Source organism: Gracilinanus agilis, chromosome 2 (genome assembly GCF_016433145.1).
Source record: "Gracilinanus agilis isolate LMUSP501 chromosome 2, AgileGrace, whole genome shotgun sequence".
Classification (NCBI taxonomy): domain Eukaryota; kingdom Metazoa; phylum Chordata; class Mammalia; order Didelphimorphia; family Didelphidae; genus Gracilinanus; species Gracilinanus agilis.
The window spans coordinates 234,438,777-234,464,344 of record NC_058131.1 but is presented as its reverse complement, the minus strand read 5'-3'; the positions used below and the strand labels follow the sequence as shown (position 1 = coordinate 234,464,344).

Below are 25,568 nucleotides of genomic sequence, written 5' to 3'. Positions count from 1 at the left end.
TCTTACCATCTTAAATTTAGTTAGACATACAAAGAAGCAAGATCAGGATGTTCTGTTTTCTCAGGAGAGAGGTAAAAAACTTTTTTTTAAACCTTTAAAAAAAAGTTATTCCATGAGTGATTTAAATATTATTAATTAAACCATGAGATTTAAATATTAGAAACTTTAGGTCTTAAAAAACAACAAACTTCCAAACTTTAGCAAAAACTATACCAAATATTGCATAAACTATGCTGAAAGATCAGATCTGAAAACTTCAAGAAGACTTCTAGAGAAAAAGAAGCACTTTTATTTTTTTGTCATCACTGTATCTCTGCAAAGAAATCAGAGAAAATGTTTGAATGCTGGAAAGCTTTTTGCCTGTGATACTGTTTGAAAATTTTCTAAACCGTAACAATTGCATTTCTTTAAAATGCTTTGAAAATTATAAAGATACATTTTGCCAATAAAGAATTTAATTTGGATAAGAAATTGAGTTTTCTACTAACTCACTAGTCAGAAGAGAAGTAGGTTGTCAGCCTAAATCAGTGGTTCCCAAACTTTTTTGGCCTACTGCCCCCTTTCCAGAAAAAATATTACTTAGCCCCCTAGAAATTAATTTTTTTTAATTTTAATAGCAATTAAAAGGAAAGATAAATGCACCTGTGGACATCACCACTCCCTGGATCACTGCAGCACCCACCAGGAGGCAGTAGCACCCACTTTGGGAATCATTGGCCTAAATTATCAAGGTAGAAAGTTCAAGGAGTCAAGCATACAGTAAGTTATGACATAAAAAAGTGAAGAAAAAACATTTTGCTGGATTTTGGCAAAAGAATATAAATAATACCTTACATTCATTAAAATTTTTTTCCCTAGCATTTTGATATGCATTAACCTTACAAAATATTAAAAAGTAGCCATGACAAAATATTATTCCTACTATACCTATGAGGAAACTGGGCATGCAGAGGTAAAATGATTCTGCCTTAGTAAAGTCACACAGTTAATTAGTGACATAGGTGGGAATAATTCCTTGTTGAGGACTCATCAATTCAATGTTAGTAGTTCTGTGATCTAAATGAGATAGGTGGGCTCCTTCCACTAGTATAGAAACTAATCATCTGGAATGGCACTTATCAAAGGATCATAGCTTCTGAGCTGGGAAGACATCTGAGAAGACATTTATTTCTATTTTCTCACTTTACAAATAAGGAAATCAAAGCCCAGGAAGGTTAAGTGATTTTCTTGAAGTTATACAGATAGTCAGCAGTCAACAAGCATTTATTAAGCATGTACTAAAAAGTGCCAAGTACTGTGCTAGGGATACAACACAAATATAAAGAAAGACAATCTTTGATCACAAAAAGCCTGCAATCTAAAGGTGGAAGATACATAAAAGTGGGAGGAAGTATGGGGAGGAGAAAGAAAGAAATATGACAGAGAAGTCCTAAAGCAATGCAGCTGGTGGTAAATGAGGAGAAGGCTGTGTTGGGCCCCCTTCTTAAATGGAGGCTCTGGGGTCTACAGCTCAATTTTCCAGTAAGAAAGTAATCCTAAGGGAGTAAACCTAAGATTCAGGATTTAAACCCAGGTTTTCTGACTACAGAAGTACAGATCTTATCACTGAACCACAAAGTCTGTTTCTCCATAGGAATCCATTCAATATGATAAGGGTCTTCACTGAGATCAGTGCCAAATTTGGACAGAAAGATAAGTCACTAATCCTTTTATAAGAATCTCTGCTGGCTCCATATTGACTTAGAAAACAATAGATTAACATGGTCTGTGTTCTGTTGTATTTTTCTATTTATTTTGTTAAATATTTACCAATTACATTTTAATTTAGTTAAGGGGACGAGGAATTGGGAGCATCACTGCCACTAAAGATGATGGCTGTGTTTGAAACCTCTGCATTAGAGCACTTGACATTACATGATAGCAACAGAGTATGCAAGCCTTCTTTGAATTATATCTTTCTCTTACGATTGACCTCGGTGTTTATCTCTCTGACAACCTCCTTTACTACAACTTTTCTGTTATAATTATTTATTAGTGATTTGCTTCAGTCTACTCACATACAACATATGCTTATTCATTTTCCTTTTAGTAATCTGAAACCTTAATCCATTCCAATGGCTCTTTTTCTTTGTCACTAGCATGCTCATTTCATTCATTTTTAGCACTGCATCAGTTAAGAAATGTCTTTTCTTTTAGAGTCTTTTTGGTGGATTGTTATTAAATTGATCAGAAGTGCATATAATTCTAATTAACCAATATTTATAAAAACAATTAAATAGCAAGGAGATGACTGCAACATAGCTGAAAAATTACTCATTATGACTAAATTATTTATATAATATGTACGGCATGTCTTCTATATTATATAATGTAATATGTTATATATAACATAATATATACATATGTAATGCAAGGATATTATAGGAAAAGAATTCACACAATCATATTACTTATAAAAATCAGCAAAATTCTAGATGTGGAAAAAATGTTTGATAAAATATAGTGCTAATTTATGTTAAACACATTAAAAAGCATAGGGGTAAAAGAATTCCTCTTTAATAAGATTAAAAATATCTACCTAAATCCAAGAGCCACTAGAAGCCTAACTAATATCATAAGAAATGATGTTCAAAGTGACAAAAATTTAAGGTTTGGAAAGCACTTTTACAAACATTATCTCATTTGGTCCTCATCAGAACACTGTACAGTAGGTACTATTATTATCCAGATTTGACAGATGAGGAAATTGAGCCTCAGAGAGGTTAGGTAACTTGGCATGGGGCACATGGCTAATAAATATTTGATTTAGGACTCAAGTCTTCCTGATTCCAACTTCAGAACATCACACCCTTCTTATTATTTGCCACATACTAGAAATTCTATTAATAATGATGAGACAATATAAAGAAATGAGGAGAACTGACTCTGAGAAAGAGGGGGCAAAATTAACTCTTATTTATAAATGAGAGTTAATTTGGAAATCTTTGAAAATCTATTTTTAAAATCTGCTTCAGCAAAGTAAAGGGACACAAAATAAGTCCACAAAAATTATCTCATTTCTATATTACTAACAAAAACCAAGAGGAAGAGATAGAAAGAGAAATACTACTTAAAACAACAGGCATCCTGGAGTCAACCCACTTAGGAAAGAAATACAACTACAAAACAATTTTTACAGAGATAAATTACTTATCAGTAAAAAGAATATCAATTGTTCATGGCTAGGCTATAGTAATATTTTAAATGACATACATATAATTAATCTATAACTAAGTACTACATCAGATAATTACCGAAGGGGATACTTTATAGAGCTTGATAAAATAAATTTAAAATTCACATAGAAAAATAAAAGATATCAAATAATTATGGAAATTAACGACCAAAAAAGTATGAAAGAAAATGATCTAACCCTGGCTGATCTCAGATTGCATCATACAACCATAACTAACAAAACTAGTTGGTAGTAGACAAAAAAATGGAAAATTTAAACAAAGAAACAGATTAGATAAACAAACCCAAAAGACAAAGTGAAAGTTCTGTTTATGTATTAACTGTCAGGAATACTGGATAGTCATATGGCAGAAAATAAGTTTAGACAAATATTTTATGCCATGCAACATAAAACATTCCAAAGAAATAAAGTATAAAAACTTGTGCTTTAAAAAATTTTAAATTTAAAATGTTCTTTCTCAACTATGGATAAGGGTTGAATTCATAACAAACTGTGATAAGAAAAAAACCAGGGGCAGCTGGGTAGCTCAGTGGATTGAGAGCTAGGCCTAGAGACGGGAGGTCCTAGGTTCAAATCCGGTCTCAGACACTTCCCAGCTGTGTGACCCTGGGCAAGTCACTTGACCCCCACTGCCTACCCTTACCAATTCTTCCACCTATAAGTCAATACACAGAAGTTAAGGGTTTAAAATTTAAAAAAAAAACTATAAAAAAAACCCAATACTTTGATTTATAAAAATTTTAAAAAGCTTTTAGGAAAGAAAATAACATGTGTAATAATAAGAAAAGAAGCAGACTAAGGAAAAACTCTATAAAAAACCTCTGATTAAAATCTGATTCCAAAATCAATAGGAAATTGTGATAAATATATAATATTAAGAGCTATTGTTCAATGGATAAGTCAAAGAATATGAACAAAAAATTCTGAAAAGAAGCATAACTGTTCAAAATTAATTAGCAGAAATAAACAAATTAAGCCAGCCATCACTTAGGGAGGTTATCACCCATGATATAAGACTATTTTAAACAAACTTGCAAACTCAATATTAGTGCCAGAAGCCGCTGAGGTTTGGGTGAATTTGTTTCTGGATGAGAAGAGGCAAAAAAGACTGCTTTCCCATTCTTTGTATCCCTACCATTTAGGGTAGTACCTGGAACATAGATAGTAAGCACTTAACAAATGGTTCACTTGACTTGAATATATGTGGGTGATTATAAATTTTTTACTATTTATAATAGTAGGTAATAAGAATTTTCATTTATTTATTCTTTAACCGAGAAGGAATTATCCCAAATCATTCACTCTCCCTCATCCAATATAGCTAGTTAGTTGTGAAATATTTTTATTTCTAACTTCACTACATCATTCTCATCTGATTCCTTCTTATCATTCACCTAGCTAACACTTTAGCTTCAGACCCTCATCATCCCTCATCTGGATTATTCCAATAGCCTCCTAATTTTTCTCCCTGCTTTAAATCTCTCCCCATTCCAAGCCATCCAACATATTGTTACTAAAGCAATTTCTCTTCCTTTCTCTCCTTTGGTCTTTCCTGAACTCCCCTTAACTGGTCACTATAAAAAGACATAGATATAAATAGATAGATATAGAAATACAAATATACATAGATATATATTTTAAATATGACTATAAAATTGAGTCTTATTTTACTGTTCCTAAATTTATAAATTGGGTAAACTTTTATTTTTGTCTCAAAAAAGAGAGCAAATATTAAGAACTCAAAGAAACATAGGAAGCCTTTTATGAGAACCACAATAACAATTCACATTATTACCTTAAGAAAGTAAATGAAGACACCAAAAAAGCAATTGTTCAATGTTGGCTACCAATTATCATTTTAAAAAACATTTTTCCTTTCTGTTAAATGTTGTTATATAAAAAGGGAAGATTTACAAATACTGTAAAAATCACTACATTAGATGATTTTTCTCAAATATTTTATGGGAACATAAGGGTAGTGATTATTTATTGGACAGTGATTGGCGTGTCAAAACTAACTATATCAATTTTACAATTGTCTTGTTTTTCATTTTTTAGTGTCTCATAGTTTGGTTAATTCTAAAGTAAAAACATATTAAATTGAAATATGCTTTACCTAGTGCAATAATGATTTTTAAAGTGCTAGTATCCCTCTTTAGAATGACTTTTTTAGGGGGCAGCTAGTTGGCCCAGTGGATTGAGCCTAGAGATGGAAGGTCCTGGGTTCAAACCTGGTTTTGGACACTTCCTGGCTATGTGACCCTGGGCAAGTCACTTAAATTCCATTGCCTAGCACTAATTGCTCTTCCACCTTAGAACCAATACACAGTATCGATTCTAAGATGGAACGTAATACTTCTGGCTACTATAGTTTCCACTTGCTCTGTATAAGATTCATTGTGGTCAGATGTCCCTACCTTCTTCAACTTTTTCCTGGTGACCATAATTTGGATCATTACCTAAATCTAGGTACCAAATATTCTACAGTAGCCTGTATTTTTTTTCTTTCATTATTTTCTTTTTATTTTTCTTACCTTAAACACAAAAAGGATTCTTCTGAATTCTAAATTTAGAGATTAATTCTTTTATGGAAAGGAGATCTATTAAATCTATTACTATCACTGCTAAATTTAGTTATTGTAGGACCCAACTTTTGTGTACATCTCACACTCTAGGGAACCAAATAGCAAACTATGGCCATGAGCTAGAACTTGATCTTTGATTGCAAGATATACCTAAAGTCAGATCTCAAGAGAAAAATAATTCATACACAAGTTTTTAACTTACACTATATGTGCAAGGTCGAGTGGCTTCTCTGGTTGCTCAGGAAAAACAGGATGTGGGGGCTCCCTTGTGGGCACACAACCCAGAGATTTACTAATTGCATGGCTCAGCTTCTTTGCAGGTGATTTCTGTATGCAAGGAAAAAAATAATCAATTAAACATCCAAATGAACTATCCATTGGGCTTCTATAGGCTATAATAAACATTTTAAATACAGAGAAAGCTATCAGAAAGGATAGTAGATTGGAAATTAAAGATCATGGATTCTTGTGCTGGATCTGCCATTAATAGCTTTTTTATTCCAAGTCATTTAAGTATTCTTGATCTTAACTAGATGAGATGATGGGAATGTTCTCTTTGAGCTGGAACACTGACTGTCTATGGTTGAACAATTAAACAGTGGCAGGAAATTAAAGGCAACTAAAGCTGCCCCAAGGTTATTTCTATTTTATAATGAGTAAATTCTTACCACATTACATTCCAAACATTTCCACCATGGAAATCATTCCAAATCACTTTCTTTTCTTTTCCGTTCATTATGAAAATTTTTTTAATGTCATTTCCCTCTGTCTCTATGATTATAGCACTGTCCCAGCAACATTACTTTTAAAGTACTATTGTTTATTTCCTTAACCATATCTAAGTAACAACTGACAGTACAAAGGGATAGGTGCTAAAAGAAAGAAAATAGATTTTAAAAGCACTTTAAAAGGTGCTGTAGGCATTTAGTATGATAACAGAATGAGAAGTTGAAAGAGAAATTAACATATGGGCACGAATATAATTTTTTCACATACAATCATGTTCTTTCTTCTGCCTTTTAAAATATAGTATAGACACTACTAGGAGGGAGATACCAACATTCTCATACCAAAAATCTTTATCTGCTAGATAAATATGAGAAATGGAAAATGAATTATTCTTTTATTCTAGATCTAAAGGAATAAAGACTGTTCCAAAACTAAATTTTTCCTGTCCAGTCTAATGTTTATGTTAAAAAGAGAGAGCCAAAATGCTTTGTGATAAATTAATTTAAATCTATATTTGAAACTCTTGTTCAAATTCAATTCAAATTTTTAAAGAAAAAAAACAGGTCCTCTAGGGAAAAAAGTTCTAAAAAATTATTACTTTAATTTTATAGCTAGCCTGAAAAATAATGCATGGTCCCTGTTGGGTAGAACCAATTTTCTTTTGAAATTTATTCTATACCATTAGTTCATATTACGAATAACCATATCACTAGAAATTTGGACACCAGATTTAGCCACAAAAAAACCAGGAAAGTTGTCTACTAAAGGCAAAGATGGTTTACAATCTACACTAGACTTGCCCATTCCCAATGAAATCATGATTCTTTTGAAGTATCATTAATAACAAGTACACAGATTTGTATCACTAAACAAAGGGAAATTGACCAGAAATATTAGTAGATCCTGATCCTTATTGAATTCAATAACTAAATAGCAGTAAAACAGTTTTGTTATTTTCTTTTTAAGTTGCTGTGGGAAGATTTATCTCAATTTGTAAAAAGGGATGATTATTAGATGCAGGTCCTTCCTAGTAGTAACATATTTATTAGACTTAACCAAAAACTAACTACAACTGAAAATATCTAATGGGAGAGCAAAGGTATTTTACTCTTCTTAGGAGATCCAATAAGAAATGAATGTTGCCAAGATGGCAACAGGGGATTTTTACACTTTTACATTTAGCTTGTTTTCCCTTTAACTCTGTCTCTGCCACCAAATGGGGAATGAGAAGAATCAGAAGACTGATCTGGCTTACTGAAAGAGCAAATTAATACTATCCATTTAATTAGCTTCAACTGGCTTATTAGCAGGTTGAATGGACTACCCCTGGCTCAAAACGGGTTAAAAAAACACTGAACTGAAAACAACAACAATAACAACAACAAAAAAACCACCTGCTTAAAAGGGTTTCCAGATGCCAAACTTCACTGGGGAATCTAATTTCAAAATAGTATTGAGAATGTAAGGCACATTCATTCTAATAAAATCTAGTAACCAGTAATCTTAAAAAATGAAAAAATAAAACAATACCTATGTAGGCTAATCCTTAATTATTAGCAATCACAATCTAATAACAAGAATGCAAAATTAGATTAAGTTACAATTGTTCAGTTAGGAAACACCAAGGCTCCTACTAAATAATAATGTTTTCTTTTTAAAGGATGTTAAAATCATCTTAAAATATACTATTTTTTCCATCAAAAGAGCTGAGAAATCATAGTACAAGTATGAAAGATTGACATCCTTGTGTTGATAACTGGGAGAACTTTATAGGGTGAGTTAATGGTATTTTGTGCCTAGCTTTATAAAAAAATTATATTCTGTATTTATTTGTTTTTTAAAACTTTCATCTTCTGGCTTCGTATCAGTTCTAAGTCAGGAGAGCAGCAAGCGCTAGGCAATTGGACTAAAGTGACTTTTCAAGGGTCATACACCTAAGAAGAATCTGAGGCCATATTTTAACCTAGGTCCTCTTCACTCAAAGTTGGGCACTCTATCCACTGTCCCAGCTAGCCACCTCCCACCCTCAACACAAATTTTTGAACACACACAAAAAAACTTATTTAATTATAATGACCAAGCCAGTCCCTGAAGAGATAAAAAACAAACATTTCTCCCTTCATGGGTACTAAATAATACATATATGTTCAAACTTGGTTGATGTGGGTTTTAGTTTTGCTGAACTAGAAGGGTTCTTTTTGTAATTAGAAAGGGTTTTTTGTAAACCCTTTTTATTTTTATTTTTTGTTATAAAAGAAATATTCCTGAATAGGAGAGATAGAAGGGACAGAGTCCAGATAAAGGATAATAGACCAGACCAGGACAGGGATAATGTGACTGAAAGGGTGCAAAAGATGCTATGGACTGGGTCAGCAAGGTGGATCAGTGAATAGAGAGCCAGGCCTGGAGACAAGAGGTCCAGGGTTCAAATCTGACCTCAGACACTTCCAACTTAAATGACACTGGGCAAGTCATTTAACCTCCATTACCTAGCCTTTATCTTTCTTCTGCCATGGAACCAATACTTAGTATCAATTCTAAGAGAAAATAAAATAAAATATTTTAAAAGAGATGCTATGGAATAAAATCAACAATGATTATATATGGAGCATGAAGAATAAAAATCTTGAGGAAGATTCTTAGGTCACACTGTTAACTCACTAGCTACATAATACATTGAAATCCCCAGATTCTTTTTTAGATGGACTGTTATCTGGTCATGCTACCTGTCTTCAATTCCTAGAGCTGAATTTTAAAAAAAAATGAAATATAAAGCTTTATATTTATCCTGTAAATTTAACCTTATGAGATTTGGCTCAATGTTCAAGGCCATCAGAATATTATAGGTCCTGATTTTGTCATTCAATGAGTTAGTACCCTCTCTGTTTTATATCACTCACAAATTTGATAAGCACACTACCTATGCCATTATCCAAGTTACTCATAAAAACAATTAAAACAGCAGAAGGCCAAGCAATACATACCTGGGGCACTTCTGAAGAATTTCAGAAATAACATTAAATGACAGATGGTTACTTTCTAGATCCAGCCATTCATCTAGTTCTCTATCTAGATAGACCACATCTATCTCTTTCTCAACAATATGAGACATCATCATGCACTTTGTCAAAATCTGGTTAACAATAACTATAGTCTTCTCCTGATACTGTGCCAAAAAACTAAATTAAATTAGTTTTATATAAACTGTTCTTGATGAAGATTTACTTTGTTTATTTAATATTATATATCAATATAAGTATATATAAACATACGATACATTAATATTATAAAACATATTTTAATACTATGTATAAACATAATATATTTACTATTGTATAATTAATATAATATTTAATATGATATCTATCTCCATAAAAGTCAACAGAGGGGCAAGCGAGGTGGCACAGTGGATAGAGTGCCAGGTCTAGAGTTGGGAAGATTCAACTTCCTGAGTTCAAATTCAGTCTCAGACACTTACTAGTTGTGTGACCCATGGCAAGTCTCTTAATCCTGTTTACCTCAATTTCCTCATCTGTAAAATGAGTTGGAGAAGGAAACAGCAAACCACTCCAGTGTCTTTGCCATGAAATCCAAATACAGTCATGAAGAATCAGACACAACTGAACAAGAAGTCAAAAGGAGGGCTCTAAACACTAAGTACAAAGTCGATTTCTTTCCTCAGTTTCCACATGTAGAGGTACAACAGAAACACATTAAAGGTTCACATCAGAAAGTGTTCCAGCTCCTCTACATCTCAAAACCAAGAATTGAAGAGAAGGCAAAAACCAACACAGTCAAGCCGTTAAGGGTTTGGGATCTACATGAGTGAAAAGAAAATCCATGCACAGGTGAAATGCTAGATTTTTTAAAGCATCCCTAACGAGCTTTCCAAAGCTCTGATACCAATGTTTATGTTCTTGACAACTAAACTAAAAGGAAAGAAGAAAACTATAAAACAGTATCACTAATGAATTCCAATACTTACATGGTAAGTGAAATATTAACAAAGAGATTGCAAGAACATATTTTTAAAATTATGTATTATGACCAGGTTGGATTTATACCAGGAATGCAGGGTTGGATCAATATAAGGAAAACTATAAACATAACAGACTATGTTAATAACAACATAATAAAAACCACATGATTACAGCAACAGATGCTGAAAAAGCTCTTGAAAAAATCCTGCATCTCTTTCTGTTAAAAACACTAGGATGAGGGGGCAGCTGGGTAGCTCAGTGGATTGAGAGCCAGGCCTAGAGACGGGAGGTCCTCGGTTCAAATCTGGCCTCAGACACTTCCTAGCTGTGTGACCCTGGGCAAGTCACTTGACCCCCATCGCCTACCCTTACCACTCTTCTGCCTTGGAGCCAATTTACAGTATTGACTCCAAGACGGAAAGTAAGGGTTTAAAAAAAACACTAGGATGAAGAAAACTAAATGAACCTTAACTTTATATGGTAAGTGTTGTTCAGCCGTTTCAGTCATGTCTGACTCTTTGTAACCTCATTTGGGGTTTTCTTGGCAAAGATACTGGAGCGGTTTGCCCTTTCCAGGTCATTTTATAGATGAAGAAACTGAGGTAACAGGGTGAAGTGACTTGCCCAGGATGACACACTAGTAAGTGTCTGAGACCAGATTCAAACTCAGGAAAATGAGTCTTCCCAACTCCAGGACCCACACTCTATCCACTGTACTACCTAGATATCTAAAATTGAGAATCAACATATATTTAATATGGAGCTGGAGATACTAGCTACAGGAACAAGGCAACAAAAAGAAATAGGGGGAATAAGCATAGAAATAAAACTATCAACTTTTGTGTATAATACAAGATATAGAACCCCAAAGAGTCAACTAATAATTAAATTAAATGACAGAGAAAGATTTCTCCCTGTATGAGTGAGGGAATATGGAGGATAAAGTATCAGGCATGGAGTCAGTAAGATCTGAGATCAAAGCGAACCTCAGACACTTTTCTTAACCATGAAACCTTGGACAAGTCATTTAACCTTTGTTTGCCTTAGTTTTCTCACTTGTAAAATGGTGATAATAATAGCACCTGCCTCCCAGGATTGCTATAAAGATCAACTGAGGTAGTAATTGTAAAGTGCCTAGCACAGTGTCTGGCCCATAGTAGATACTCTATAAATGTTAGTACTCTTATTATTACCATATCATTCCCAGGGAGATACCCCTACAGGAGAGTGAGGGGAGGACATCTCTCCAGTTTTGTGTCTTAGGCTCTCTGTTCTCTCCTTTCTCTGTGTTTATCACTATCTACTTTTCTGTTTCATTGTCCCAGGCTTTGCCACTCTTCCAAGCTGTATCTGCTTTTTTGTCACCATCTCTGCCTCTCCTACTCTCCTCATTTCTCTCTCACTTTACCAATTTCTACATCTATATTTCTTTTATTTGTGAGCATCTACCTCTCTTGGTCACCCTTTATCTCTATTTCTCTCAGAGCATTCCTCTTTCCCCTCCTCAAACCACATAATGAGCAGAGCAATTTATACAATAATGGCATCATTAAGAAAAATAACTTTGAAAGATTTAAGAACTCTGATCACTTCAATGACCAATCATGGTTACAGAAGAAGCATGATGGAACCTGCTCCCCACCTCCTGACATAGAGATAATGGATCAAAGATGTAGAATAAAATAAACATTTTCAAACACTGACCCTGTAGAAATTTGTTTTTTCCTCTATACATATTTGTTACAAGGGTCTTGCTTTTTTTTTTTCTTCAGAGGGAGAATAATGAAAGGGTAGAAAATAGGCATAGATATGGCTGTCTAAACCAAAGGAGAAAGAAAAAGCTGTCTCTGAAGCATAAAAAAAAAACATACATACATACATGCAAACCACATACAAAAAGAAAACCAAAGGAAGGCCAGAAGATATCACAGACAAGCAGGACAGTTGTGAAAGTTACATGTTGAATTAATTATATATTTGAAAATCAAACTATGTAACAGAAATTTGCAGTTTCATATATAATCCTTATTTCCTCTTCTATTATGTACATTTCCAAAAAATTGAATGTCCATTTTATTTGGCATTTAAGTTCAGATCCAAAAAAATAAATCTCCTCCTTTCAAAAGTATCCCTGACACGCAGCATGATGCATGACTAGAATTTTAGACCTAAAGACAGGCTCAAATGAGCACTCATAAAAGACAAAAACTGCAAATAAAAAGTCATTTTACCAAATCAAAAATAAGAGAATCAGTGTAAAGGATATAAGATGTATTATTGATGTTTTTATTATTTTTCAGACTTTCATTTTATTGGCTTTTATATAGGCAGTAGAATGGGGTTTAACATGGAAGAAGCCTCTTCTGGAACACATGGGAAGAGCCTATAGAAGGAACAGAGATAAGGAATGTGGTGGAATGAAAGAGAAGAACTAAGCTAATTTTAAATTTTTCATTATATATTCTAGGTCCAAGAATGCAACAATCCCATAGGTGAAAACAACCTCTGGCAGGAGACAAAGGTTGATTTCAAACTGCGACCATGCCCCAAGCATGAGACCCAACTGTGATGCCCCAGAGAATGAAAGCTGATGCTGGTCTCACCAACCACCAGGCAAAAGTCACTGGGCCAACTCCAAGTTTTACTGTGGGCAAAACTATGGTTTCCCTAACTGTATAGGCTCAAGCTCAGGAAGCTTAAGCCCTTAAAGCCATCCCACCTCCCCAAGAAAAAGGACCATTTTCCTGGCCAGGACCATTAGCTCTTCTTTACAACACTCTCTCTGTAGGCTAGATGAAAGCATGACCTTAGAGTGGTGGGAACAAGGTATCAATGGAGATTGATGGAACCAAGTTGGATATGAAGGGGGAGGGAGTAGAAGCAGGAAGGAAGGAAGAAAAGCCATAAGAAGCAAAGCAAAACAGATATAAATTCTGGGCTAGGGCAGAGATAGAGGTTTGACTGATATTTCTATTGGCCTCGGGAAGGGACCATGGGATCTAAGACCTTCTATTAAATCTCAAGAAGTTTCTGTTCAATTTTTGGGAGCAAATTCAAACTCATCCTTAAGGCTCACCATCTAGGTCCTTACTTAATAGTTCTTTGACGTTTTGGTCCTATGGGCACTCCAAGATTTTCTTTTCCTCCTACATAACTAAGAGTTGATGAACCACTTCAGCCTGAAGTCCTCACCACAATGTAAAGAATACAGAAGCTTCCCTGACCTGGTAAATGCAGAGGTGTCCAGAAAACTCAAAAAAAGAAAAACAACTATTAACAAACACAACCTTGAGTTATCCTGCCAAAGACCAGCAGTATCAGCCCAAAGCTCCCTTTGCTTGTCTGCAAATTTATTCCTGTATTCCCCCTGAGTCAGCACCATTCTTGAACCTTGATGGAAACCCCAGCTCCAAAGCCTCCACTCTCTGCCTCCAATGCCTGGTATTGCTTGCTACAGATTAGAACCCAATAAAAGTACACCCTACCTCACTCACGTGGGATGCCTAACTCCACCCAGGATCCTAACGAACTTCTCTATGTCCATTTTTCTTGACTGCCTCTGTACTATTTGCATATCCTTCCCTCAATAAAGCTCTTACTTTTTCACTGTCCCCTCCCTACATTTTCTTCTGCCATTCTCTTCTTAGAAGCAGGACATTACTTGGGGTGATGACTGAAGACTTAGTAGTCATACCAATTTCCCAAGTTTTTATTTAGGGAATATTAAGATCAAGGTCTAAATGGGAACCATGTTCCTTGATGGTAGCACTCCTCTCCTCCTCCGCAACAACAGGGCTATGATTAGGGACCTTTCCCCAAACCTCAAGGACCACAGGTTTTCTCCCCCTGCCATATAAGTAGCAGATAAGGAAGAATGTTGTCTTTTCTTTTACTGAGACTTTAATATTCTGAATCTCCCTACTACCAGGAGCAAGACAAAGTAAGACAAAAAGGCCACTGGCCATGTGAGATAGGGTGCATAGGCACAGAAGGCTGTTCAAAACACAGGCTATATAACAACTGTGGCTCAATGATCCCTACTCCTGACCCAGGTCCCACTTCTTCCTATACTCTTGCACCCGCCAATAGGCTTTGTGCCATCCCCTACCCTATCCCATCAGCTTGCAGACCAATTTGATGTTTAAAATAACACTCTGAGGGAAGCTAGGTGACTCAGTGGATTGAGAGCCAGTCTCAGATATGGGAGGTCCTGGGTTCAAATCTGGATTCAGACACTTCCTAGCGGTATGACCCTGGACAAGTCACTTAACCCCCAATGCCTAGCCCTTACTGCTCTTCTGCCTTAGACTCAATACTAAGATGGAAGGTAAAGGTTTTTTAAAAAGTAAAATAATACTCTGCTTCTCCTGGAGAATCAGCACAACTAGCAAAGGATTCCTGAGATGGCAGCAAGAGGCAAGGTAGAACTTCTACCCCAACTCCCTCTGGGGTGATTAGATCAAGCAACTAGAAAGCAAAATGGCCTTGTTGGCCTCTTAACTAGATCAACTGAGCCTGCACAAGATAAAAGTTGCCCTTACAACAGTAGGTATCCAACAAAATTTTCTAAATGAATTGACTATGCCAAAATTATAAAGAACCTTAGCACATGAATGGCTACTTAGGTACAATTTCCCCAACCAGGCGACTGCTTGACTATTCTCAGACTAGTGATTGCTATTTCTCATACTTTCCCCATCTCTTGACTGCTCAGGAGGATCAGTTGTTTTCAACTTCAGTGCAGATTTTTATTCACAGCCTCCTGATTCCTATCCTACCTTAGATTTTGATCCACTCTCCTCTTTAACTTAGAGAACCTGCCTGTTTTTCTTATGCCAGGTATATTGGTGTAAGAAAAAGAAGAAGAATTTGAGGTTAATGGACTTGGAATCAGGAGGTTCCCTAGCTTCAAACTTAGGGCTGATCCTTACCAAGGGAGTAATCCTGAGTGACTTCACCTCTGTGAACCCATTTCCTTTTCTGTAAAATGGGGATATTTGCACTATCTGCCTTATTAGATTTTTGTGGGGAAAGGGCTTTGTAAACTTCAAAAATAAATATCATATGTAAGTGAGAAATTTCAATTCTACATTAAGAAATACTGCCTAACAATTAAAGCTATGCCAAAGTAGCATGGACTGCTGAAGTTCCCCCTTCACTGCAAATCTTCAAGTAAAAGCTAAATGAACATTTATTAAGGATGTTCAAGAGGGAATTCCTATTTCAGGTATGACTGGACTAAACAATATGTAGGAGCCCACCAAATCTTATGAAGTTCCCATCTCGGCATAATAATAATAACAATAATAATTCTATTATAAGGAGCCTTTAACTTACAAAGAGGTTATATCCCCCGAATCCCTTAATAAATCATTTGTGTCTTACAGAAATTGTTGCAAATAATGGTTAGGGTCCCAGGTTAGCCTATAAAAGGCTACTTAACCTAATATATCCTGTGCAAAAATATTATTGAAACTAACCACTATTTATAACACTTTATACAGGAAAATGCTTTTAACACGGGTGTCTGGGAGCATATCTTCAGTGTCTGATTAAACCCTTTTACTTTCAACCTCAATAGCACAAAAGGCATTCTCCTGCCCTCTGCTACTGTGGTTGCCCTTTTGCTGTTCTAGCCCTAACACTGGAAATAAGAACATCACTGCACTCCACTCCCCTGGCAAACAGCAGCATGTCTGAAAATTCTTTATTTCCTTCTTCCTTTGTAGAAAAGGTCCTTTTCCACAGCAATAATGGGGCTCTAGCAGTGGGGCTAAGAGCTTCTGGGAAGGCAGCAATGATAATGGCACTCATTGCAGAGGTGAAGCAGTGACATTATCAAAGGGAACAAACTCTTCCATTGCTGGCTCACTCAGATGTATAAAGAGCTGGTAAATTAAGTATTCCTACTCTGGAGGCTGGGCAGCTGGGTGGTACAGTGGACAGAATGCTGGGCCTGGAGTCAAGAAGACTCATCTTTCTGAGTTCAAATATAGAGTTCAAATAGACATTTACTAGCTGTATGACCCTAAGCAAGTCACTTAACCTTGTTTGTCTCAGTTTTCTCATCTGTCAAATAAGCTGCAGAAGCAAAAAGCTAACCATTCCAGTATCTTTGCCAAGAAAACCCAAATGGAGTAATGAAGAGTTAGATATAACTGAAAAATAACTGAAAAACAGCCCTGCAGGCTAATATAACCATCATTTACTTTGAGCTAGAATTGCCGGATGTTTATTACTTTTTCTAAATTAGTATATATCCATAAAGTAGAGATACATGTATATTCATTACTTTTTAAGTTTATTCAAAGAAACAGCTATATGCCAAATTTGTAATATGTGTAAAAAGCATTACTTAAATAGCCATAAGTCACTCAAATAGGATAACTTACATTTATATGGTACTGAAGGGTTTATATAGCACAGTATCTCATTTGATCAGATATTAATATAAAGCCCAAGTATCTCCATTTAATGAAGCCACATCAGGGGGTTACTGAAAAATACCATAAAAAACAGATGAGAAGAAACACACTTCCCCAAACTCCTCCCTTTTCTACACATGGAAGTTAGATGTGCATTCTCCATATTAGCTCTGGTGGCCACCTGTCAGGCCCAAAAAAGATCTAAAGAAGTAGGAAGGTTTTTGGAAAAGTGATGTATTGCTTAAAGGAAACTGTTCCTTTTGAATAAGTGCTTGGGCTAAGTCATCCATGTCATCTCCTTGCTGTTGAAAAAGCTTCACTGCTTATTATCTACATACCAATTCTTCCTTTGTTAAGTCTCCATCTCTCTGAACAGTTGGACATATTTCAAATGTTCTGTTTTAGGATTCAAAGTTTATGCATCTGGACATGGAAGAAGGAAGAAAACAATTCAACAAAATAAAACAAATGTCAAATGATATGGGATGTGTTAATATCCAGCTGCTGAAATCACCAAGACTTAAGTGTTTCCAACAACCTGCTGAGAATGCTATCAAGCTCACCAGCAACTGACCCTTCTAGTTCCTGGAAGAGCTTAGAAACCTCCAAGGTCCTGGGCTTAAAGAAGCTCTTAGTGATGATCTAAGACAGTCTGTTCTAACTCTGGAGACTGGCTGTCAGTCCAGAGGACTTCTGACTGGTCTGACCAGGTAAGGTCCTCTCAGGGAAGTCCTACTACTTATGAGACACATCCTACAAATTCTAGTTTGCTCCAAGCCACTCAATATTAGTAGGATTAGAACTCCCTGGTGGCCCTAGGATCAAACAAACAATGGGAGCAAGTCTAAGGCCAGAAACTTCTTCCTCTTCTCTTCTGCCTTTCTCCTGAGATCCACAGTTTCCCAGAAAAGAATTAGGAAGCTCTGGAATTCCCAGAGAAGTATATATTTCTAAAACACATGAGTTAAAGTCAGCAAGATATAAGATACTATGCTTGTGGGGAGGGTATGTTACTTCTATCCATAAACACAAAACATCAAAAATGCTTCCCACTCAGGTGAGCAAGTTACTAACTTCCCATTCAAATATGTTGTATTTCCAAAAAACTTTAAGAACAACTGAAACTCCTATTTGAAAAGCAGATATAAAATGGAGGTCACATGGGATGAAGAATCTTCCTAACTCTCAAATCACTCAATAATCTTCACCAGTCTCCTCATTTTTAAAGCAATCTCACAAACATCCCAAGGCAAGTAATAACTTATGGTGGAAGAGAAATAAAAGGAAATGTTAATTTTACTTATTTCACAGTACACAACATGAATCTCTTAGAATGTGGTAGAAGTAGCTGGGTACAAGAATGAGGGGGGTTCATATGGCTTTCAACAAGGAAGAGAAAATCCCCTAGATGAATAAGCTCTACACTAATCATATAAGCTACTTCACCCAACCATTCCCACTCCAGAAAATATAGTTATAGAACTCCATTAGTAATAAGAATATTGATTGTAATAATAAATTTGAGGTTTGGGCCACCAAAGCTGAAGAGGTAACAAGGTAAGGGGCTTTCCAAGCCATCCTTTGGCTAGTTACATAGGGTTACAGAGCCACATGCTAGATCTGTAAAATATCTGACATTTATTTATAAGAATACTTAAAGAAAACTATTCTGGGTCTTGGCAGCAAAGGGGATAAAGTATAGCAAATAAAAATAAATAATTCTCTGTGAAGTACAAGCCAATTAAATGGTAGTGAATTCTGAGGAAGGGAGTCAGAATTTGACAGCATTCTACAGCTATCACTTTCAAGTGCCATCATCTATAATCATAACCCTTCATGAGATGGTGCTAGAGAAAAATATTTTACTTTATGTTTAATTTGTATTTACTTTGTTTCCACTAATATTGGTACATTTTATCTCCTTGAGGGCAAGGCATGCTCCATTTTTTGTCTTTATATATACATTAGCACTTAACATAGTGTCTAGAAGATAGCTGACACAATAAATTACTGATTCTTGAAAAATGAATGATTGGTTAAAAAACTCTCCTTACTGGCCCCATACCAGTTTCTATGTGTATTTGCCCTGACTAATAAAGATAACACAGATCCTTTTCTTAACTCTTTTTTCCACTACTCCACATAATTTGACATGATACACTACCTTATTTTTCTCTCTATGCCCTCCTTCTAAGTCTCATAGAGGAAAAGAGATGATACTAAAGCAGAGCTTTGATGTGCAGTCCACAGTACATGGATATATTTCAGGGGGTCCAGAAACTTGTGCAGAAAATTTTCACTAATCTTTGGTTTCCTTTGTAATTCTATGTATTTTTATTTTATACACTTAAAACATTATTCTGAAAAGGGATCCACAGACTTCACCAGATTCCCAAAGGAGCCAATGACCAAAAAAAAAAAAAAAAAGTTAAACGCTCCTAAGCTAGACATTCTAGAAGAACAAATCCCAAAGGATATAAGGACTGGAAGACACTATATCAAAATAGAAAGGTCATCTGACAGACTTCCTATCATAGAAGAATATCCTAGTTGAGGTCAAAACCAGAAGGCTGAACCTCAACTGATGAGTTTTCTTTACCATAGGAACTCACTGATACTATAGTTAGGGAGGGGCTGTGGCCTATCCTGGTGGTAGAAGCACCTATGTTGAAAAAACAACAGGAAATCCTATAAGTACTTAAATATGTCTTTCTGTTTAATCAATTCAAGTGCACGACCTCCTCAAACATCCACAAACTCCCTGAGAGTAAGGATTATTTCTTATATTTCTATCTGTAACTCCTAGAATGTTTAATAATGTATTAGGTACATGTTGGCCCTTCAATAAGAGCTGTTGAACAGACAATTAGTTCAAGGCAAAAGAATGATAAATTAGAGACACACTGGGCCCATATTACTTAACAGAATTTAGAAGAGAAGAAGCAAATGATGAATGTCCATTTAGAACATGACTTGCTGCCCTTGACAAGAGTAAATTGCCAAACTCTTGCTAAGTACAAAGTCTAGATAAGGCTATTAACTCACTGAGACAAGCTCTATCACAGGATCATAGATTTAGAGCTGGAAAGGACCTAAAAACCACCTAGTCCAGCCCTTATTTTATACATAAGGAGACTGATTTGCCCATGGTCACTAAAATAGGTGGCGAAACCAGAAAATAAATCCAAATCCACTGTTCTTTCCTCTAGGTCACTAGACACTTGTTTAAATGTTAGAATTAATATAATCCAGACTTCACTGAATTAGTATAAATTGTTTCTTAGAATCTGTAAGAAATGTGTCAACATACTATTACCAGAGGCTGTTAAACCAATATAAATTATTGCTACCAAAAAGAATGCAGCCAGATTAAGTTTGTGGAATGGTGGAGTCTGCCATCTGCTGGGAAGAAATAGGAAATGGTATAAGAATTTCTGTCAGCCATAAACAAAAATAGTTCTTTCAACAAAAGCAAATGCAGACTGGCAGTCTGTACAAGCTGGAGTAACATGTAAAAATGAACTTGAAAAAATAGATTTAAAAGCTCTATACCTATACTGAGTATAGGTGATACATAGGTGATGTAAAGTCATTTTAATTGTTCCCAGACAAGGAAAAAACATGTGGATACATGTATACATATGTGATGTTTAAAATATAAAAAAGAATATTAGAAGTGCTTTTTTAATTACCTGAATTTCTCCTAATACCAAATCCTACATCACAAGTCACCAGAAATCAAACTGTTGGTCACATTTCCAGGACCATACCATATACACTTTCCTGAAAGTCTGAACATGCTAAGCCATCTAAAACTTGGACATTACAGCTCACTGTTATGGAAAAATACCTCTATTGAGAGTCAGGAAACTTAGAATCAAGACCAGACCGACTACTAATTGGCCTTCACTTGTGACCTTGGACAAGCCATGCTCATTTCTCTATGTCTCATAATTTCTTCATCTATAAAATAAAGAAACTGGACTATATGATCTGCAAAGTTCTTCCTAACCAAAATATTATCATTATCTGTATCACAGGAATTCAAAATGAAAACACAAAGTTTTTTCAGCATATATTATCCCATTCATAAACCTTTTATTCAGTACAATACTTATCATTCTAAAATATATACATTCAAGGTTTTAAGGAGCAAACAATAACATCAAAATAACAATCTGATTCTACAAAAGGATTCATGTCATTTAAAGAATTTAGTTGTGAAAGGAGAACTAACTAGTTAAAAGATATGAAATAATGGTAGAGATATGTAACAGTAAGTTTCCTCAGGGCTCAGGACTAATACAACCTTTTTAATAAAAGTTCTTCAACTTTTTGGAAGACCCAAAACATTTTCATATTACAAAATCCCAGCAGTGTTAATCAGTCAGATTAGCTCATGAAGCCACGTGAGTGAGCGAGAGTGACAGATAAGTTATAATGTAGGGCAAATTAATGCAAAACAAAATTATCCTTGTTGATAATCCAAATTCTGTGTTGGTTGATGGGCTCTTGGTTAGAGACCTAGGTATCAACATAAAAGTTTTCCTGAAAAACTAAAATATACTGGGGCAGCTGGGTAGCTCAGTGGATTGAGAGTCAGGCCTAGAGACGGGAGGTCCTAGGTTCAAATCTGGCCTCAGACACTTCCCAGCTGTGTGACCCTGGCCAAGTCACTTGACCCCCATTGCCTACCCTTACCAGTCTTCCACCAAGGAACTAATACACAGAAGTTAAGGGTTTAAAAAATATATAAAATATAAAATATACTGCTGTTGTCAAAAGGTCCAACAAAATGTTAGACACTATATACATTGAAATAAAACAAATATTCCATCCTTATGAAATCTATGCTATAACCTGACATGAAATATCCTGTATAAATCTGGCTTCCAAATCTCAAAAAGACATAATGGAGCTTGGAAAGCTCCACAGGAAAAAACCAAAATAGTATTTTAGAGTCAAAAGACCACTAAATTTGTAATCAAGAAATCTGAGTTCAAATCCTAACATTATTTACTTCAGTACTCAACATAAAATTATTAAATGCTTATGGTAAAAAGCATTGTGTTAGATGTGGGATACAGACATTTACAAAAGTAAGTAAAAACATGATAATCTGAGTAAAGGAAGAGCACTAACAATTATGGGGATCAATAAAAGTTTCCTTTATGAAGTGGAATGTGGGCAAAGCTTTGATGGAAGCTAAAGTGTTTAAGTAGAGTTGGAAAGAAGGGAATATATTCCCAGGTACATGTGGCAGATAGCTTTGGTTAAGGCATGGAGGGAAAAGATGTAATATCAAGTGCAGGGGAAAGCACAAAGGTCAAATAAATGAAGAAAGGGACAAAATGTGAAAAGAAAATTCTGGAAAGGATGAATGGAGCCAGGCTTGTAAAAGGTTTTAAACCCAACACACTGAGAAGTTTCTACATTACCATATACACAATTGAGAGCCACTCAAAAATTATGAGTAGGTAAGAAATACAATCATACTCATACTTTAGGGAGATTGCTTCAATAACTATGGAGAGAATGGATTATAAAGGGAATAAACTAAAAGCAGAAAGGCCAATTAGAATGGGGCAGATCTGGGAGATGTTTTGGAGACTGAACTAGCATGTCTTAGCAATGGACTGAATATGGGGGAGAGGAGAAGGTGAAGGCTAAAAAAAAATAAATCAACAAGCACTTATTAAATTCCTAATGTGTCTCAGGCACATTATGTGTAACATACCAAAGAAACAAAGACAAAAATTAAAAGTTCTTGCCTTTAAGTGGCAATACATTCTCTTAAGAGAGAAAACATGTACCTGCATAAACATATAGAATTGGACATTGAGGGGAAACTCACAAATTGTGGTAAGGCTAAGTAAGTTTTACTAGATGATTACATGAGATATTACTGTACCATAAGAAATGAGTAGATTAATTTAAAAAAAATGAAGAGACCTACATGGAATTATGAAGAGCAAAACAGGCAAAACCAAGAGTACATGACATACAGGAACAGAAATATTGTTTGAAGAATAAGTAACTTGTGTATATCCATGTCCAAAGAAAAAAACTGAACAATATAAACAAGAAAAACATAGTTTCACATGTACATGTTTGTTGTTGCCATCAAATGATGCCTTCTCTAGTGCAGGTGGTGGGGGAGAAAGGGAGATATTTGGGACTTTAATGTAACAAATATATAAGAAATACAAACACATATGCAAAATAGATTCAAAATTGTTTTGTAAAAGAAGGTATTAGTAGTTGGGTTGGAAGCAGGGGAATAGAGTCCAGAAAAGCCTTCCTATAAAAGATGTCATGAATTGAGTCTTGAATGAAATAAAGCCTTATATGGGGAGAAGGAAAGGAGAGAGTGGCATTCCAGGAATGAGGATTTGAGGGGACAGATGGAGACAGAGCAAAAGCATGGAGACAGATAAAGTTTTGTATATAAGGGAAAGAAAAAAAGACATTTTGGCTGAACCACAGAATATGGGAAGAATGTATAAAGTGGTGGCCAGGCTGTTAAAGACTTTAAATGCAAGAGAAAATAGTATTTTATTCTGTCAGGAATAGAAGCTCCTGGAGCTTATTAGTAAGAGTGTCATGGTTGGATATGCTTTAGGAAAATCACTTTTGTGGCGATATAGAAGATGAACTGGAAAAGGGAGAAATTTGAAGCAGGAAAACCAATCAGGAATATATTCCAATGGCCCAGGCAACAAGAAGAGCCTGAATGAAGGTGGTGGCTAGGTAAATAGTGATAAGGGAACATATGTAAGAGAGGTTGTAAAGCAGAAAAGACCTAGTAATATTTGACATATTTGGAAACAAGGAAGGAAGGTAAGGTAACATTAGGCTTTGAGCCTTTTTCAAGGCTGGAAAATTGGTCATGCTTTCAAGAGAAATGGAATCCATCAGACTGGCAGGGATGATTAAAAAAAATGGAAAATGGCAAGAGGACAGAGGACCTATGGGTAATCAATTACATACATATACTGTTACTGGAACTGTGAAGTGACCAACCATTCAGGAAAACAATTTTAAACTATGCCCCCCCAAATTATTAAACTGCATACCCTTTGACCTGGAGATACCATTAGTAGGTCTATACCTCAAGAACATCAAAGAAAGAAGAAAAGAATTCATATTTACAAAAATACTTAAAGTACTTCTTTTTGTGATGGCAAAGAATTAAAAACTGAGTAAGTGCCCTTCCATTGGACTGAACAAGTTATAGTATATAAATGTAATGGAAGACTACTGTGCTAAATAAATGACAATAAGAAGGGTTTCAGAGAAACTTGGGAAATCTTACATGAACTTGATCAAAGTATATATGAGAAAAACCAGGAGAATAACTAATATAAGAAAAATAATATTGTAAAGACAAACAACTTCGAAAGACTTGGGAACTCTGATCAACATAATGACCAACCATAATTCCAAAGGGCTCTTGATAAAATATGCTACTGTCTCCTGAAAGAGAGGTGATAGATCAGAGTGCAGACTGAGAATTATTTTGGTAGGGGGGGAATGAAAGGAATGCACATAACTGTTTCTAGTAGTTTGGTCATGAAATAGAGGAAATGATGGATAGCATGAAAGAATAGTATGGGCTCATGAGTTTGTTTCAAGGATGGGAACACACTGGAGCTTTGCATATATTCATTTGCATGTTGTCTCCCCCATTAAATTGTAAGCTCTTTGATGGCAGATACTGTCTTTTGCCTCTTTTTGTAACCCCAGCTCCTTAGAACAGTCCCTGACACATAGTAAACACTTATTGATTTGTTGAATTAACAAATGCTTATTTAAAAAAAGGCCCATGTGTGGAATTTCTTCACACGTATTTCCCCAATATGGTTATTGTTTTTAAGTTTCCTCACCAGCCTCAATTTTTTTCCCAACAATCTTCTTATGCTTCATTTGTTTATTCATTAAATTAGCTACTTTTATTTCCATCTTCTATATGCATCCTTTAAAAGTCTATATATATATATATGTATATATATATATATATGTCAGTCTCTTCAAACAATTGCCATTTCTCCTCCTCATACAAATTATTTCTCTTTGTGTTTTCAGAATTCTACATATTTAGAACTGGAAGGAACTTTAGAGGTCTTTTAGCAGAACCTCTCATTTCATAGACAAAGAAGCTAAGAACCAGAAATATGAAATTTTTTCTCTATGGCCAGTTTCCCATATCTCTTTCACTTTTGAGTTTCTATCTTTCTCGGAAATATTTGAAATAAATTCATCCCAAATCTTGGGTACTTATCAGATCAAATTAGCCTTTCTCTCCTTTATTCCCAGCTCTAGAACAGTAGCTCCCTTTAGGGGGGGGCACAAAAATATGGCATATTTTATACCTTCTGAATTACATCGAATAGGAAGTCTGGAAGGAATTAATCTATAAGAGTGAATGAGGAAAGAGTTATGGGTGGAGAGAAACACAAGGTATCAGTAGGTCTACTTCAACTACTTTTTGCGCTGAAAATGTTTCTCTCCTCATGAAGGAGATAAGTATAGAAGTTTCTCTGTCAATGCATGAGGGTCATATAGTGAGCAAAGTGACAGAAATCTTTTAAAGTAGACTCTCTTATCCTGGACA

General features: G+C 35.2%; 1 protein-coding gene across 2 annotated transcripts in view; it reads right to left on the bottom strand.

The window, feature by feature from the left end:
* DTNB (dystrobrevin beta) overlaps positions 1-25,568 on the bottom strand; it is a 332,957-nt gene that overhangs the window by 170,822 nt on the left and 136,567 nt on the right. For both annotated transcript variants that reach the window (XM_044663758.1, XM_044663759.1), the window contains one exon: positions 6,023-6,147. In XM_044663758.1, coding sequence (XP_044519693.1) covers positions 6,023-6,147 — 125 coding nt within the window. The remainder of the gene's footprint in view (positions 1-6,022; positions 6,148-25,568) is intronic.